This window comes from Octodon degus, unplaced genomic scaffold (assembly GCF_000260255.1).
Source record: "Octodon degus isolate 3935 unplaced genomic scaffold, OctDeg1.0 scaffold00081, whole genome shotgun sequence".
In the NCBI taxonomy this organism is placed as follows: Eukaryota; Metazoa; Chordata; class Mammalia; order Rodentia; family Octodontidae; genus Octodon; species Octodon degus.
Window position 1 is genome coordinate 7,851,400 of NW_004524657.1, and position 17,488 is coordinate 7,868,887.

A 17,488-nucleotide genomic window follows, 5' to 3' on the forward strand; every position below is an offset into this window, starting at 1 on the left:
TCTCTCTCTCTCTCTCTCTCTCTCTCTCTCTCTCTCTCTCTCTCTCTCTCTCTCTCTCTCTCTGTCTTTTTAAGTTGTTTTCACTCTGAAGTTCAGGCTGGATTTGAAATTACAGTGATCCTCTTGCCTCAGTCTCTCAAGTGTTGGGATTATAGTTGTATGCCACCTCACCTGGCCCCTATAGCTATTGCAAGTCTCAACAACTCTGCCAGCCCACAATCATTATTGATTCTCTCAAATATTTTGTTTGTACCACTTGATTAAGCAAGCTGATCTTATGTAATCAAAGTGCCCCATACTTAGAAAACTATACCCAAAAAACTTTGGGTAGGGGTTCTTTAAGTTAAATTATTACTCTAAATAATATCTACTTAAGCAAAAACAAAACAGAAATATCTGTACTGAAAAAAATAGCACAACTGAAAAGGGATAAAATAGAATAAGAGAAGTGAATATGACACATCAGAGACAATCCTTCAATAGGGCACAAGGCAAATTTGTCTACCACACAGATCTCTCTCAGCTATGAACCTAACAGCTGACTCTGTAACTGTTGTTAATTTGATAGAGTCTTCTCCTAGAGGACACAGAAGTTCAAGGCACCTCATTGTCCTTTCGGACACTCAGCTACATTTAGCTGGAGGGACTCCTTAGTTTATGAATAAGATTTTTCTGATTTTTGACTGAGAAATTTCAGGAAGTTTAAAGTTTTGGGGGTGAATAGGGCTTCCTTTTTTATGTTTTTAAAACGGAAGAAAGAACATCTTGGTGTACTGTAGGGCTCATAGGTCTAGAGGCCTGAACACTATTATATGCATTCTTATTATATTTTATCAAGTTGACTTCCTCACTTAAAAATATTACTGATTTAATTTGTTACTTATTATCACTGAGGGTTCTTTTAGAGACCAAAAGTAAATAGGAATGTTAATTAAAGGGGTAAATATTAACGTGCATACACTCAGAAAAGCCCCTACATGGTAAAGTTTAAGATTCATTGCTAGGGTAGTGGAACATAAGAGTAGTCAAACACATTGATGACAGTGTAGTCTGTAACTTCCAGGGAATAACTTTTATTTTATTAATAAATACCTCATTGCTTGAAATAGATCAGTAACAGTAATACAGATCCCATAGAAAGTTAGTTAGAGGCTCATGCTACTTAGTTGTTGTAACTCTGCAGATCTAAACATTAAAAGGAAAAGGAGAAATTTGGACCCAAAATTTAACACTCATTTGTATGATACAATTTTAGAGAGATTTTCATGCACATGGATATATTTCAATGAACGTAAAGGTAGTCATTAAAAATAATAGATAAAATTTGAATTAAGATTTCTACCTGTTAGTAAGATAAGGTATGAAATAGTGTGATAACAGTAATCTTAGGAAGGAGTAACTCTTTTTTAATTAGTGAGAGAAAAAGCATTTAAGAAAAGTTACAAAAATCATTACCTAATGTTGTTTCTGGAGGCCCAGTACTATGAATATCAGGTTCAAAGGCTGGAATAGGAACTAATTAAAAGCAACAACATGAAGACAGTAAAGTTTAAACACATGGAAAAACTTTTTCTTTCAAAATAGAGCTTCAAATGACAAGTTTTCTAAACTTTAAAATGGATAGGAAGCAATATGTAATTGCTTTTTGAAGTGTTGGTTACACTAAGGCAGAATAGTTAATTGCACAAGATATTCATAACCTATGATTTCTGTTATGTAGTGCACTATGATTCACCTAAGTTGAAAAAATGATTGCTTATGTAATCATGGCTAAAACGATTTTTTTTTTTTTTTTTTTTTTTTTTTGTGGTGCTGGCAGTTGAACTCAGGACCCTGCGCTTGCCAGCCAAGCACTTTTTCTACTGAGCCATCTCCCCAGCCCAAAACAAATGTTTTGATACAGATAGAGCAGTAAATAACCATGAATGACTATATCAATGTTGCTGTCCACTCACCTTTCAAGAGAGAGCAAGAATTTCATTCACACTAAATCACCAGTATTCCCAAATCATGAAATCATATTTTTTTCTGGAGCTCTATAGAGGTAATAGATGTTAACCATATCTAATGCCTTGACTCTTAGAGGACCTTCCATGGGCACTGTTTTAGGAAAGCACTGGTACAGGTTGTAAGACTCACCTCACCCCTAAAACTAAGAAATTACACATTTACCCAATTTTGTCTGAGAAGCTTCAGGACTGGATGTGGTCTTAGGTCTGGGACGTGGGCGACGCGTTCGTAGTGTTTTGGGAGCTGAAGGAGGAAACTTTGGATTATTTTGTTGAAGGGGGTGTTGTAAAGAAAAGATTTATTTTTCTAAGATTCATTATATTTCCTTGAGATTTAATGCATACATAAGATTAAAATATTATATCCTATTTTTTCAATTGTTTTGTACACACAGGATTCTCTCTGAGAGGAAAAACTCACATACAAAACTAAGTCAAGGAACAAAGATTTATAAATCTCTACTTTCAAAATAAACTTTGCCAATCTAAGTGCAGGGGTCTTAGATTACAATAAAAAATTTAAATACTATAAGGAATTTATGGTGCAATAAAATTTTATAGTTTAATCTGTCTAGATAAGACATAGACATTACTAACTTGTGCTTGAAACAGCTTTAGATGTGAATGCTGTTTAGAAAAAGTACATGACATGAACTCAAGTAAGGCTATCAAGTAGATGATAAGACAGTAAATGACAAGACAGTCTTAGAAAGCCAGTGATGGTGTGATTGCAATGATGATGGAATAAGTTTGAAAATGACCAAGAAAAAAATTGTTAAAGAACACAGAACAAAATTACATAATTACCTATTGTTGTTTCTGGAGACTTGGTGATAAGAGTGACAGGTTCAAGGACTGTTGTAAGAACTGGCCAAAAATAGTAAAATAAACCAGAGATTAAAAAAATTACTTCAAGGTTAATTTTACAAATTGATTCATTTTGAGTTTAAGAAATGAGAGAAGAGACAGTCTTTTGCAGATTCAGTTAAGCCATGGCCAAATGCATATTAACATAATGATGCATAGATTTACAACATAGCATTGTACAGAGATAGATATTAGTACATAGTGCTCAAGATGTTTTCATTAGAAAACAGTTCTAAGAGTACCAGGCTAGACATTTGATCACCTGGCCATTGCTTTTGTGAAAGTCTACTGGACAAGTTTAACATATGTTTTAATATATAGGTTTTTAATAAATATATGGTTTTTTGACTTACTAAAAAGAGTATTAAAAATAAAAGTAAAAAGAACATTTAAAAACTGTTGAGGCAACTGTCTACTCATTTACATCTTATTTAAATAATTATGAATACAATAAATGTTCATATGTTTAAAAGCCTAAAGAACAGAACTTAACTGATGAACCATGCAATCATGTCAGTGTCCTGGATTCAGAAAAATTAAGAAACATTTTAAAGTTACTAGACAAGGAAAGGCAGTCTACTTGATCAGATTATGGAAAACTACAACCAAACGCTCCAAGTTTGGCGTATTTTAGAATTTGACAATTTAGTAAAAGTATCATTCCCTAAAACAACAGATCCACCAACATTTCACATAAATCCTACTACATTAAGAAGAAATTTGAGAATCATAGTATAGTATTTCACACTTGTTGAAGAATAAAGCATAAATAAGAGATAGTGGCTTAACTTTGAAACATCACTTAAGTAGTCAATGCTGTTTAAACAAATGCATGTGATCACATGATGTGATGAAATGCAGTTTGTGATGTCCTGAAATTATTTTATGCACCGTTCTCTTTGTTTTGATCAATAACTTGACATAAAGCCTAGCATTATTTCAAGACAAAGACGATGAAGGAATGGCAATGGAGGACAATGGAATGGTATTAAGATGAAGATGATTCAATGATGTGACAATGAAGAGGAAAAGCATTATCTGAAGACACACATTCTCATTACCCATGGTGTCTGGAGCTCCAGTTCTAAGAGTACCAGGTTCAAGATCCGCAGTAGGAACTAATTGAAAGCAATCAAATAAACATGTGTGAAAAGCCAGCAAATTAAATCTTACCAGTATAATATTGCTTCAAAAAGTATATGGCAACTTTAAGAAAATGTATGAGATTTAGTACTTGTTGCTTGATGATTTTGTCACCCTGAAGCCCCCAAAACATTATTACATCACCCTGTAGCCCCATAAACTACAAACTATACAACCCACTAAGTACTGAAAGTCAATGTGACATTCTTCTAGGCATCTGAGTACCTGATTCCAACTATTATAGAAAACTGCCCTAGAAATATGAGATATCTTACCCAAAATATACAAGGCGTGATTGAAAAACATGGTAAATATTTAATTCAAAAAATTGTAACTTTTGTATCTGCCAAGGTCAGTCAAATCACCTCATGGTTTCGCCACCCTGAAACCACGTATAGCAGTTTGTAGATCTTTTGTCAGTGTCAGCCAGACACATTGCCTTTAATTCTTCCCAAAACACTCTTCTTCTTTCACTGAACAGCTATCATATTGTTCTTGCCACTTTCTTAAGCAGTTTTGGAAGTCCTCTTGTGTGACCCTGTGCTTGCCAGGCAAGCACTTATTCTATTGAGCCATCTCCCTGGCCCCATTCACTATATTTTTATCAGAATTTGTAAAGCCACTCACAAAAGACACTTCCAGAACTGCTTCAGAAGTGGCAAGATCAATAAGTACTTACAAATTGAGGGGAAATATTTTGAGGGGCATTAATAAGAATGTATTTTTAATATAATAAAATTTTAAAAATTTAAGCATTCATCAAATATTTTGGTGACCCCTTTTGCTTACGTAACTGTTCTTCAATTATTGGTTTCTTGCAAGAAGCTCTAATACTTTGTTTAAATAACCCTGGGTATCACAAATAGCCTTATGTATGAGAGGGGATGTAACAAAAAAATAAAGCAAAATGAACCACACTGATATTATTAAGAATTCATATTGGAAAACAGGTTGCCAAAGATAGTAAGCATCCACGTAATGTGTGGTACCCAGGAGAGCAGCTTTTCCTTCTAATCACAAAAATACAGTATGCTAGGTGGATAGAAAAGATCACCAATGGTTTAAGCTTCAGATCCAGATTTCCTAAACATAGCTTTGAGAACTTTATTTAATTGCTCCTATGGAGTTTTCCCCAAACAAATCTATTATTATCTCTTAGAAGCAGGATTCAACTTGTTTCAGGAAGTCTGTGTCCCATGGTTGGGCTTTCTAGTTCCCTTCTGCTTCTTTTCAACTCCCAGATTTTAAAGACCCATTTTTGCCATGTCCTTATTTCTGTTCTTCATAAACGTTTCTTTCTTTAAGGTCATAGATGTTAAAGGTATCCTTAAAAATCAAGTTTGATTTGCATATACAAAGCACCTTGTTTCTATGATCTCAATCTGTATATTTCATTCAGGGGAAGGTCCTATACTATATCACAGTTTGAGTGGGACGAACAAGTCTCTACTACTGTGTTATCTCAAAGCTGTTGCTGTGACTATAGAAAGATGGGAGGTAATGAATGTTTATTTCTTTAAATAAAGCTTGATTCCATTTAAGATGTAGACATTTTATCTTTAAGAGAATAGAATGAAGTAAGTGGTAGTAAAAGAAAGATCCTTAGAAATACAGATGATTCTTATGCAGAACACCCAAATAACTCAGCTGCCATGCCGGTCTCTGTCTCAAATTACATGTTCCCACGCAAAGTCAACAGTGATAGCAGCAGCAAGCTACTTTGCCTTAACCAACACAGGCTGTCACTCCTACCAACGGCATTAAAAATGGACTCATAAGTGTGGGCAGGAGGCACTCCTGGCAGAAACTCACATTTACTCGGTACAATTTGAGAAACTTTAGAACTTGGTGTGGCTTTAGGTTTGGGACGTGGATGTGGGCGTGGATGTGGACGTGGACGTGGACGTGGACGTGGACGACGGGTCCATTGGAATGTTTTAACAGCTGAGGAAAGAAAATCTTCAGTTATTGCTGATTTATTACAGTTTATTAGTTCAAAAGTTATAGGATTGAAGGAACCTGGCTTCATGTTCCCTAAAATTTATTAGATGCTTCTCATATTTTAGGATATGTTTGTTTGTTTTTCTGTATTTTGGGGAAGAGTCTACAAGGTGTTTGGGGGTCTCACTACTAGATCGGACTCGTAGTGATTCTCCTGTTTACATCCTCCCAAGAGCTGGGATTACAGGCGTGCACTACCATGCCCAGTCTTAATTGCCATCTCAGCGTGCCCCGGGGGCGGGACCGGAACAACAGGCCCGGGAACTCCTGGCCCCTCTGTGCCTGCTTGCAGGTGCTTTAATATGCTGAGCTATTTGGCCAGCCCTTATGTTTCTTTCTAACTTTTTAACTTGAAACTTTTGTCATTATTATAGCCTGCCTGTTTTTATAATTGAGTCCATCAGGCATAAGAATCCTACATAGAATGTAATTATCTTTTCAAGAAGTAAAGGTAAAACATAGAATTCTCATGGAATGAAAAGATCAGTAAGCACTGCTAAAATATCATAGTGGTAGTGATGGTTGGTTACAAATTCTTTTTATAGTTTACTAAAATACCATAAAAATAAGGTTTCAGAACAAATACTACAAAGGTAATATAAATGAATGAATAAATAATAATTATGAAGTAGAACTTTAGATCCACATGGAAACTTCCTAGTACTATAATTATTCAAGTCAAGACAAAATTTTTTTTAAGGTCACCTTTAAAAACTTATTGGTTAAAACCATTCAAGATGACAAAATAATTTCAAGTGGTTTTATGCCCAACAGATGATATGAGTTGACTTCAAGCAGTAGTTTTTTAGAAACAAGTAACTTTTTTTTAAGTGTCAGGGCTTTCAGTACTTTTAGAATGAAATAAATAACAGAATGACTATGGAGGACAGCATCTTAGTCTAATAATGTGGAATGACCCGTGGCTATGAGAAGGGTGCAGTGTGTCTGACAAGGAGAAAGAAGAGCATTTGCTGAGCATCTCCACATGTCATTACCTTGCGTTGTGACCCAAGTCTCAGTTCTGAGTGTCACAGGTTCAAGCACTGCAGTAGGAACTGGCAAGAAGTATTAAGGCAAACAAAATGATTTAAATGAATAAAACACAAAATTTCCCCCAAATGAACCTTCCTGGTGTAACATAGCTTCTGAAACTTTACAACAATTTTTAAAAACTTTACTAAACTAAAAACCTAAGCAGTTTATTTCCTAAAATTTAGCTATACATATTAGGTACCTAACTCCTTATTGTTCCTTCTTTGATTATCTAATTAATAACCCGAAGTGGACTGTGTAGGTATTGCTAAGAACTTTTCTCTGGAAAGAGACTAGGGTCCTAGCATGATGAATTGAGAAAGTTGTTGCTTTATTGTAAGAAAAGAAAGAATGTGACTGGGGAAAGAACTTGCTGGTGTTTATAAGTTCAAATCTCAATTGCGTCATCAGGCACCTGAGAATCTCTCCTCTAGGTATCTATGGATGCACTGAGATGCAGAAAGGTTTTGCACACCACTTTGAAGACACCCATTATACCAGTATCCCAGCAGGCTCCTCTGGTTTATCTCTGCTCATTTCTCTGATTTTATTCCTTACATCATTCTACTCATTCATGTCCAAGAGTGATTTCAAGATGCCACTCCTTTATTTCCCTCCTCCAAATACTTATATGGAGCACAATTGGTCGGTGGCATCCAAATACCAGCCTTGTATTTGCACAAATGCTGCCTAATGCCATTTTCTATATTATTTATAAAGAAAAGGTTTCTGTCATGAACTGTCTTGCAGTTTGAGGATCAAAACATGACTCCTACATCTGGAGTATAATACCAAAGTGTTAGAGGTCAGAGGACACTGAAGACTCTTAATCTTTTTAAATTTTAACTATGCTAATTTTTCTAAGAAGGTTTTATTTTCGAGACATAAACAGAAGTCATTAAGATGCATGGCCACAGAGCAGATTGGAACTAGGAAACATGAGGTGTTTAGTTGCCCACAACTCTCCCCAAGCTGTGCTCCTCTTGGCTCCTACACCACAGGAATTGCTGCTGCACATGAATTGCATCTTCACTCTCACAGAGTGGAACTGTTTACTCCCAGCCAGTGGGATCACTCTGAGGTGCAGCTATGTTAGACTGCTTTGGCTCTTACACTGAGACCACAGGGTTACCTGGCTTAGACTCACGGGCTTCGAGACTTGGGATAGGTTTTGGTCTGGGATGTGGGCGACGTGTCCGTTGTGATGGCATGGGAGCTGAAGGAAGAAATTTTCATATTACTTCATACTTACATTATCTAGGATTCTGGAAGTTATGGGAAGTGAAAGTATGACTCTAGACTTTATATCTTGTCAGATGTTTCCTTTTTCAGTTTTGTATTTTTGTCATATGTACTTATTATGTATCATTTTGATCATAGGAAATTCTTTTCTTCTTTTTAGTTGTCAACAGTGGTTGTTGTATTGCACATTGTTGTCTTCAGTGTAGTTGCTTATATTACCAGATACAAGCATGTAGAATTAGTCAAAGTAAAAAATTTAAGCATCAACTTCTACCTTTAAAAAACTGGTACAAATTAGTAGTACAATTATCTTAGCTGTCCTGTGTATACACATACATGATTTTTTTCCCTTTCTTTTCTACTTTATCACAGGAGATTCTTTAAGGACAAAAACCATCATTTAATCGAAGAAATAAAGGTTAGTAATTACAAAGTCTCACAGGACAGCTTGACTGGCACCAAAATGGCCAGGAGCCATTGTCAAATAAGAATGATAGGATACTCAATCTGTGATTCACAATTTAATCTTTGACCTATTTTCTATGTAACTATTAAAATAAGAACATATTATTACCAAAGTAGAAATGAAACAGTAACATATAATTAGTGAGAAAAAGATGAAATGTACATTAATAATGGATCACCCTGGTTTTAAGAAAGTTCTTAATAACTTTATCTGTTGAGATAAGCCATAGGGATCCGGGAGAAATCTGAAGCACACCTTGAAGACAAGCACCTCTTGAACAAAACTCAGAATGACATGGAAGATTTATGAGTAGGTTACATGGAGAAAAAATGATCTAAAACAGATTATGCATGACGGGTTCTATTAAAAGTGTTAGGTCTTCATACTTTTTAGAAGAATTTAATTGAATGGCCACAAAGAATGATACTGTTGCCACATGAAGCAAGATGAAATGAAAGGCTTTGCAATTAGAGGACCAGGCTGCTGAAAGCAGTTATCAGTATTACCTAATGTTGTTCCTGCAGCCTCTGGTTTAAGAGTGACGGGTTCAATAACTATCGCAGGAACTGACAAGAAGAAAAAAAAAAAAAAAAAAAGGAAACCAAAGAAATTTTAAAAGGTATAGGTCAGATCATTCATATTCATACAAATATCACTGGTATATCAATTCTTCTAAGAAAAACAAATTAACTCCTCAACTAAGGGAATGAATATATATTTGTTCTTTGAAACTTTCAGCAAATTTAGTCATGGTTAGTTTTGGGTTTAGCTTTGAATTATCTCAAGTGTCTCAAGCAAACATGAAATTCTCCCAAGTTTCAAACTAATAAATTCTAATTGATATGTAAAACCCTATCTAGTGAGTATTTTAATCCATGTACTTAGTATATACTTAAAATAAATTATGTTTGAAAGCATAATTGCCCTGTTCTTGTATGGAAGATGAACACATAGGATTATGTTTAAGTAAGCACAAATGTAATAGATAGTTTATTCATTTGAAACAGATATAAAAACCATTCATCAGAGTGACCTGTGCTGATCTTGCCAAGAACTCATTTATATAAAGAGTCTGAAACTTGTTCAAATGATGGTTTGTAAAAGAGCAGGATAAAGGCCTACAATACCTAGAAGAGCATCTGTGTGTCCTAATCCTAGCAAAAGTACAAATTAAAGGTTACAGCTGTCTTTGTGTCATCTCTGAGTATCTGAATAAAATCTGAAAACTTCTCTTCTGACCAGCTTGATGGCTACTTCCACCAAGTAAGTTAACCCCATGCACCTCCAGTTCTCCTGAGCTGGTTCACTTTTCCTGCATTGATCCTATTGCTGTGAAGGTCCAAGGTCCAAATCCAGGCAGCAGTAACTCTTTCCTTTGCTAGATCATTCATTTTAAACTTGTTTCAAGCATATTCTCAATTCCACTGTTTTAAAAGTAAAGTAAATCTACAGTTGGCATTCTGCCAATAGTCATTCAAGTGGGCTGCAAATATGCAAGAGAGTTAAAATTTGTTTCCCTGAAATAAATAAACTGACTCTGCTGAAGAACTTTCAACTTAAGGTTTGAGTGTAATTTGATAGAACTGCACTAAATATAGAGTTTGAAAGAAGAGCCTCCCATAGTAAAATAAATAGTTTTCTGACACCAGATAGGTTTCACCCAGTCATGTTCTCCTTAAAAGCCAGGCAGAGCAGATGATGTCTGTGTCCTCGCACTCAGGGAGAACAAGAATTATCAGTGCCCTTGTGTGCTTTGATTTGGGTCCTCATTAAGGCAAACTGCCAACCCGTGTCCTTACCCCAAGTAGTTACAAGTTTACCCGGCTTGGACTGAGGCGCTTGAGGTCGTGGTGTGGTTTTAGGTCTGGGTCGTGGACGACGGGTTCTTTTTGATATTGTGGTGGTAGCTGAAGAAAGAAAAGCCTTGTTTTACTCTAGGTCTTATGCTTCTGGATATGGAGGAGCATTTTTTCTGAAAATTTCAAATTTTCCAGAGTTCTAGAAAATTGTGCTTTTAGTTTTACTTTTCCACTCTTTTTATTCCAGTGTTTCTTCCTGCTGTCATTAATCCTGCTTTTGGTGTAAAACTCATGTATGCAGTTTAAATACTCATTCAAGTCATGAAGATTAATAGTGATTTCAAGAAATTATAGAATTTCTTCACTTGGTAAAAAAATGGGAAGTATTTAATGAAAGGAGATGAAATCTGGCTCATGCTAAGAAAGAAACTTACAGTTCAAGATTTCAAATTTGGGTAATTTCCTAATTATTAGCTTAGTAATAAAACATACCATTACTTAAAGCACCAACAAAGAAACAAGCATATTAGGCAAATATGTTTTTTTAAAAAAGACATGGAAACCTGAGTGTGCAAAGGACCATGAGAGTAGCTGTTACTGCTGATCTGCCTAGATCCCAAATAGATCCTAATTTTTTTTCTGAATTCAGCTATTACACAGAATACTGTTACAGAACAGTAACAGTTTCAAACGTGCTGAATTCCCAGTTAATTTTGGAACTAAGCTCATGCTCCTGACTCATGAAAACAACAGAAAACTTGCTTTTAAGATACTTCAGACTTTTCAGACGAAGGAATGACCTGGATGGCAGCAGAAAGGGATGGAAACCATCTCATGAAGATGGACAAGACATGTCATAGGGTCAGGGATAGAATGGACAGTACAATGAGCAACAAAAGCACTTGCTAAGGGGCACAGGCTCATTACCTAATGTCATCCCAGAGGTCTCAGTTCTAACAGTGACAGGTTCAAGTTCTGTAACAGGTTCAGGGTCTGTATTTTGAAGTAACAAAATAAAAGTTTTGGTTTATTTTACAAACACACACACACACACACACACACACACAGCAAAAGAAAGAGAGAGAAAGACAGACACAGAGACAGACAGAGACAGACAGACAGAGAAGCAGACAGACAGACAGACAGACAGACAGACAGACAGACAGGGCTCAATAACATTCCTTTCAAAATGAATCTTTCCAGTGAAATATTGCTTCAAAGAGTATATCGTTAGCTGTTGTATCTCATGAGATCATCATCTTTGGTCTCATTTAGTGTTACTCAGGGGAAACAATTCCTCTAATTACACTGCTTGATGATATGAAGCAAATAAAAAATACTTTAAGTAGGACATTTTTACCTCTGCACTTAAATACGTTTCTAACTATTCCCAAGAAGCACGTGGAAAGCTAACTTACACTTGTTTGGATGCTAACTAAAGATGATGTCTACTAGGTATTTCATCTCATGGCTGCAGAAAACATTTTGAAATATCTATGCAGCTGAAGTAACTAAAATGATTCACTACTTTGCTGACTGAGAAGTAAGACATCTTTCCTACCACCTCTAGTTAGATGAGCGCGTCTACATATCTTTTCTAATCATAAACTCATTACCAAACATGAGCACATAATAGCATCTCATGATTCTATCACTGGGGGTATGTTATAATTTTCATAGTGACTGGCTTCTGGGCACCATAAACCAAAGATTCTGTACTAATTGATGTCCTCTAAAATACATCTGGACTTGGAATCATTGTAAGTTTATATTTGTGTCCTTTGGAACATTTTTGGAAGTGGAAAGAGATAATCTTTATTTATTTTAGAGCTTGTGCTTCTGCAGATTATAGTTTCAGAAAACTTAAAATTGTCCAAATCCTAGCAAGTTTTCTTGAGTTTCAAGAAATGTATTTTCTTAGTGCTGTAGTTTGCCCCTAATATGTTATTGTACCTTCTTATGTTTTTGAAGACACTTTAGGGGAAAAATGATGTATAAAATAAAGTTATCAATTCAAAACGTCAAGATGAGCATTTTCTATAAGTCGTATCCCTTGACCTAGTTAAAAACGTTGAGAGTCATCTAACTTTGGTGGGGAGGGAGGGAAGCCAGTTGTACAGTACACTGTACTTTGTTACTTAAATCTATTAATCTGTGTCATCAATATCAATTACTTAATTAACTAAAATCCACTACCCGAATATTAACAAACTGTAAAAAGCCAGACTAAAAAGGCAGACATACAAAGGATGTACCGAGAAACTTTCCTGTTGCAGTAGCTTATTTTGATACACTACAGTCAATTACTCTTAAGAAACAGGAAATTCTCTCTAACAATGAATGCTGGTTAAACCAAAAACATAGTGATGACAAAAGCTTTAAGAAAGTTACAAGACACACAATGTCCCAAACTGGATTGATGAAAGTCTGTCTTGCAAACAAGAGACGATTTGGTGTATGTATGTTCAGTGCTCATGAAATGAAGGATGAAATTAAATAACAGTAGAGGATGGGTTTGACAGAAGCATATAAAGTGCGTAGTGAAGTCAGGCAAGTAACATTACCAATTGCTGTTTTGGGAGTCTCTTTTACAGGAGTGACTTGTTCCAAAACTTCGGTAGGTACTGGCCAAAAACAACAAATCCAACCAAAAGACATTAAAATTAATAAAAACTTAGATCGTTTGCTACCAAAAGAATCCCAGCCAAGTTAACCTGAACTTGGGGAGTATGGCATCTTTGCCTGCAGATGATCATCTCTTGGAAGGAGTTATCATTAATTTTGTATCAATAATGGTCCGTATAAACTTTTTCTCCAGCCATGATTGGTGCCTAACTAACATAGACTGCTATAGCTTAAGTCCTATAAAGGTCCACTGTGATTAAAGTAGTTCTCTGTGGGGTGATGGTCTTAAGAGATGGGACCCTTGGACTAGTGAGAAGACTTTAGGTCATCAGAGGAGTGAGATAATTTGTGAAGCACACTGGAGGTTCTCATGCCATCTCTTGGGGCCTCGAGAGAAATATAATGAAAGAAGCAAGACTTGCTCCTGCCACACTCTCTGCCTCTTGTCTGAGATACAGTCACCTCCTCCTGCACAGGCACTTGCCACTGTCATCTGCACCAGGAAGTAATGCAGCCGAGGAACACCCCTCACCACAGAAACTGTATTACACTGTGTGGACAGAGAACCTCCAACTCCATGAGCTAGATAGACCTCTTCTTCTCAGTAGCTTGGATCAAGCACTTCATTATACTGAAGCAAAAGTACTAAATTCATGGATCAGACTCATCTTACTGAACAATCTTTGGAAAAGGACTCTTAAGTGGGGTGATAAGGGCAGCTACTCTGTGACACAACAGGACATCTCTCTGTCCAACACCCTGAGACAGCCTGACTCTGTGTTGATTCTCAAATGTAACCAAACTCTTGATTTTAACATTCAGTCTTCTCACCTGGTTCCTGGTTATAGCAGCTTCAGTAAGATGTTTGGATCAACACCTAGAGGCCTGAAGGCCTCCATTGATGAATGAAACTCCACCTCCTCTAACTCTCTCATACATTTCCTACCCTCCTGCACTTCCAGATTATTCTCATCCCAGGCTGATTTTCCCCTAAGAATCATTATTCTATTTTTAAATAGTTAGAAAAAACAAAAATAAACCAAAAAAGATTATGTAGCAGAAACTTGGTAGCTCACAAAGCCTGAAATACTGATGTTTAGACACTATTGCAGACCATACTCACCAGTGCCTGGACTAGATACTTACTAGGATGCACATCACTAGAATTACCAAGAAACAATCTTCTATTGGTATAAATACACACATACTTTCTAGTTATTTCAGTTCACCATAAATAGCCAATATTTAGAGGGTGAATAGAATTGAGTGAGAAGTAAATTAAATAGGTGTTGGAGAGAATATTTGACTCATGGAGAATACAAACAGTGGTATCTATCTCTTCCACCCTCCTCCTCATTGTCTTGTCCAGTGTGGAGCCAGTCAATACACCTGACTTGCCACTGTACTCTCTGTGAGTCCATAGGGTGGGCGGCTGAGATTCCTTGACCAATTCCACACATTTACCCAGTTCTGTTTGAAGCGTTTCAGTTCTCCAAGTGGCTATTGGTATGGGATGTGGATGCGCTGTTTGAGGCACTTTGGGAGCTGAAGGAAGGAAATCTCAGGTTAGCGGTGTTTGGGGTTCCAAATATTGTGGCTTTATAAACTTTTATAATTTCTTGAGTCTTAGGAAATTATTTTTTGCACTTGAAATATTTGGTCCTATTTTGTAAATAATGTATAAATCATTTACATTTTCTGAAAAACAAAAATCAAACAGAACCTGAGTTGATATGGTAAGGATATTTCAAAGTGATTCTCATAAGGACTTCTGAATTTTGAAAAGTTCCAAGTCTTGCTAATTTTTGGGAGTGGGGTAGCCCCAGGAATATTTTCTACTTTACTCTTTCCTTAAACAAAACTTTGTAGGTATCTAAAGTGATAAAACAAAACCACATAGCTAGTACAAATGTAGCCATTTGGATCAGCAAAAGAACAGCTACACCGTAATATCGGTGCCAATGACTTAGTGGGGGTGAGGCACAGATACCCCATCCCACCCCCAACTGATTGTGTTTGAAATTCAGGAATGAGAACAATGTGATTAAAATGTTACATGGGAGCAGACACCACAAATACAAAGACATCACATTGCAGATGATAAAATAAGCTCATGCTTAGGTCACCTTAAAACAAAGTTATTTTAATGTATGAATGGGATAATAGGAAGACACAGAAGCCTTGCGAAGTGAAAGAAGAGTGGGAATGATGCTGATGGAATGGGCAGGAAGTGCAGATGCTAACGGACACTTGCCATTACCTAGTGTTGGTCCTGGAGCCTCGGTTCTAAGAATAACTGGTTCAGCGATTGTGGCAGGAACTGCTCAGAAGTAGTAAAAGACCAAAGAGACCTTGTGAGTGGATGAAGTAGCAGAAAATGAATCTTATCTGTAAAAATGGGGTTTCTAGGGCTGCAATGTTAATTTTTAATATTCATAATTTAAGAGAAAGTAAATTTCTTAAATTTTGACTAAATTGCCAGACTCTAAGTTGGTACCTCCTTTATTCAGAAGATAGTCATAGTCTTTAGACTGCAGAGCAGCTCCTTGGGGCCAACTCTAAAATTTCATTGTTGGTTAACTATTTGATTTGATCTAGCATGAACAATTCTTCATTCTAATAATAAAAATCTGATTCATCATTAGAAATATATATGACCAAGACAATTAGCTCTTTTGTAGAAGCCAGGCCCTACAAAATCAGCTATTTGCAGTAATAAAAAATGACAGATTCAATAAACACTTCAGATATTTGAATGTAAATCTAGTCTAATAGAATATGGTGAGTACCAATAATTCTTGCCCCTGGTATTAACACCTTTGTGTAATCTCCCCTATCCCTACCCCTTGAATATGTGCCCAACCTGTGATTTGCCTCTAAGTAACAGAAGAAAAAATGATGATAGGCTGTCACCCACTATGTGTCTGTCATGCTAGCACAGGAGAGAGAGAAAGAATGCACATTATGAATTATAAAAAGGTATTAATACTAAAAGGAAGGAATCATTGGGTGTCACCCCAGGATTTGTGCAGCACACATAATGACTGCCAAAAGGAAGCTGAGACTATACTTACTAGGGGCTAAAGTCTATAGAAGTACATCCTGCCCTAACACAAGATGAGGAAACACTTCTCACTCTGTGTCATAGTTAGGATGAACAGTTTCCATTCTAAGGACAGAAAGAGCATGTTCCTATCCAGAAGTAAAAATCACTAAAGCCTAAGTTTTGTTCAGTGGACCAAATGTAGGCTCCCAACACCTTGTAACTCATCCTATGGTCCATCCAACAAGAGAGCATAGATAAGCCACCCTCTGGCTGTGGAGTCTCCTTTAACAGGCTGCCCTTTACTCAGCCTTTGTTCCCTCAGCCTGCCAGTTATCCAAATTGTATGTTGTGTGCTTCACAGTTATTCTGGATATATTTCTCCTCTAAATATTCCCCATGCATTCCTAAGGAGAGTCACATGGAGAGAAAATATTCTCTCAGACTTTCACAGAGAGCACATTGGCCAAGCAATGGCCATGACTCATCCACATGGCTAACACTGACAAAGGTTCTACAATCTGAGGTACAGGATCTCAGGATAAATCCTGATGGGATTTCACTGATCTTATCAGACTCAAAAGCTACAACTCTTGTTGCATAGGTCCTGCTTTATCTTGGTTTTAACCATCCAGCAGAAAAGTATAAAAATGAAGTATAAGAAGTAAAGCCATGGTGTTATGTTGAGCTGTAGGGGACTCAGGTCAACAATTTCTGACATTGCCAGTCAAGTGGAAGACCCAATACTATTATGGGCTACTGGACTCTTTTAGAATATTTTGCTGAGTTAACCCACCTATAATATTCAAATAATGGAACTTAACAAAAAAAGGGGATACAGATGAATGTCCATTTTGTATCTGCGTATTTACAATGGTTAGGATAGATATATAGTTACATTCCCTTAATGAATAGAGGGATTTGTTCTAATAGCGTTTGTAAATAGGATATCATGTCCACATCTTGTACAGCAATTAATCATTAGGAAGAATGTATGCAATGTGTTAATTATTGAAAGTGTCGTACCAATTTGGTTTGAAACTGTCTCATTGTTATTTGTTTCTCAATAAAATTATGCAAAAAATATTCACCATGCTCCTAGATGTAGCATTGTATCTTAAAGAACTTATTTTATATTTACATGCACATTCTGGCTTATATTTCTGTCTGTTTATGCAAGAACAGCTTTTATTTACTATTCTATAGTGCAAGCGATTTAGTAATTAAAAATACCTCCCATTTCTGACGTACAGGCTCATAT

General features: G+C 36.3%; 1 protein-coding gene across 13 annotated transcripts in view; it reads right to left on the reverse strand.

The window, feature by feature from the left end:
• Positions 1 to 17,488, reverse strand: part of Abi3bp (ABI family member 3 binding protein) — a 275,396-nt gene that overhangs the window by 63,704 nt on the left and 194,204 nt on the right. For 6 of the 13 annotated variants that reach the window (XM_023721261.1, XM_023721260.1, XM_023721257.1 and 3 more), the window contains 13 exons: positions 15,445 to 15,504; positions 14,649 to 14,729; positions 13,124 to 13,183; positions 11,487 to 11,552; positions 10,560 to 10,667; positions 9,267 to 9,326; positions 8,185 to 8,268; positions 7,016 to 7,075; positions 5,832 to 5,963; positions 3,938 to 3,994; positions 2,817 to 2,876; positions 2,173 to 2,253; positions 1,456 to 1,515 (listed from right to left, as the gene is read on the reverse strand). The exons of 3 other annotated variants lie outside the window; for them this stretch is intronic. In XM_023721261.1, coding sequence (XP_023577029.1) covers positions 1,456 to 1,515; positions 2,173 to 2,253; positions 2,817 to 2,876; positions 3,938 to 3,994; positions 5,832 to 5,963; positions 7,016 to 7,075; positions 8,185 to 8,268; positions 9,267 to 9,326; positions 10,560 to 10,667; positions 11,487 to 11,552; positions 13,124 to 13,183; positions 14,649 to 14,729; positions 15,445 to 15,504 — 969 coding nt within the window. The remainder of the gene's footprint in view (positions 1 to 1,455; positions 1,516 to 2,172; positions 2,254 to 2,816; positions 2,877 to 3,937; positions 3,995 to 5,831; positions 5,964 to 7,015; positions 7,076 to 8,184; positions 8,269 to 9,266; positions 9,327 to 10,559; positions 10,668 to 11,486; positions 11,553 to 13,123; positions 13,184 to 14,648; positions 14,730 to 15,444; positions 15,505 to 17,488) is intronic. 4 more of the 13 variants (XM_023721256.1, XM_023721259.1, XM_023721264.1 and 1 more) reach the window with 4 other exon arrangements.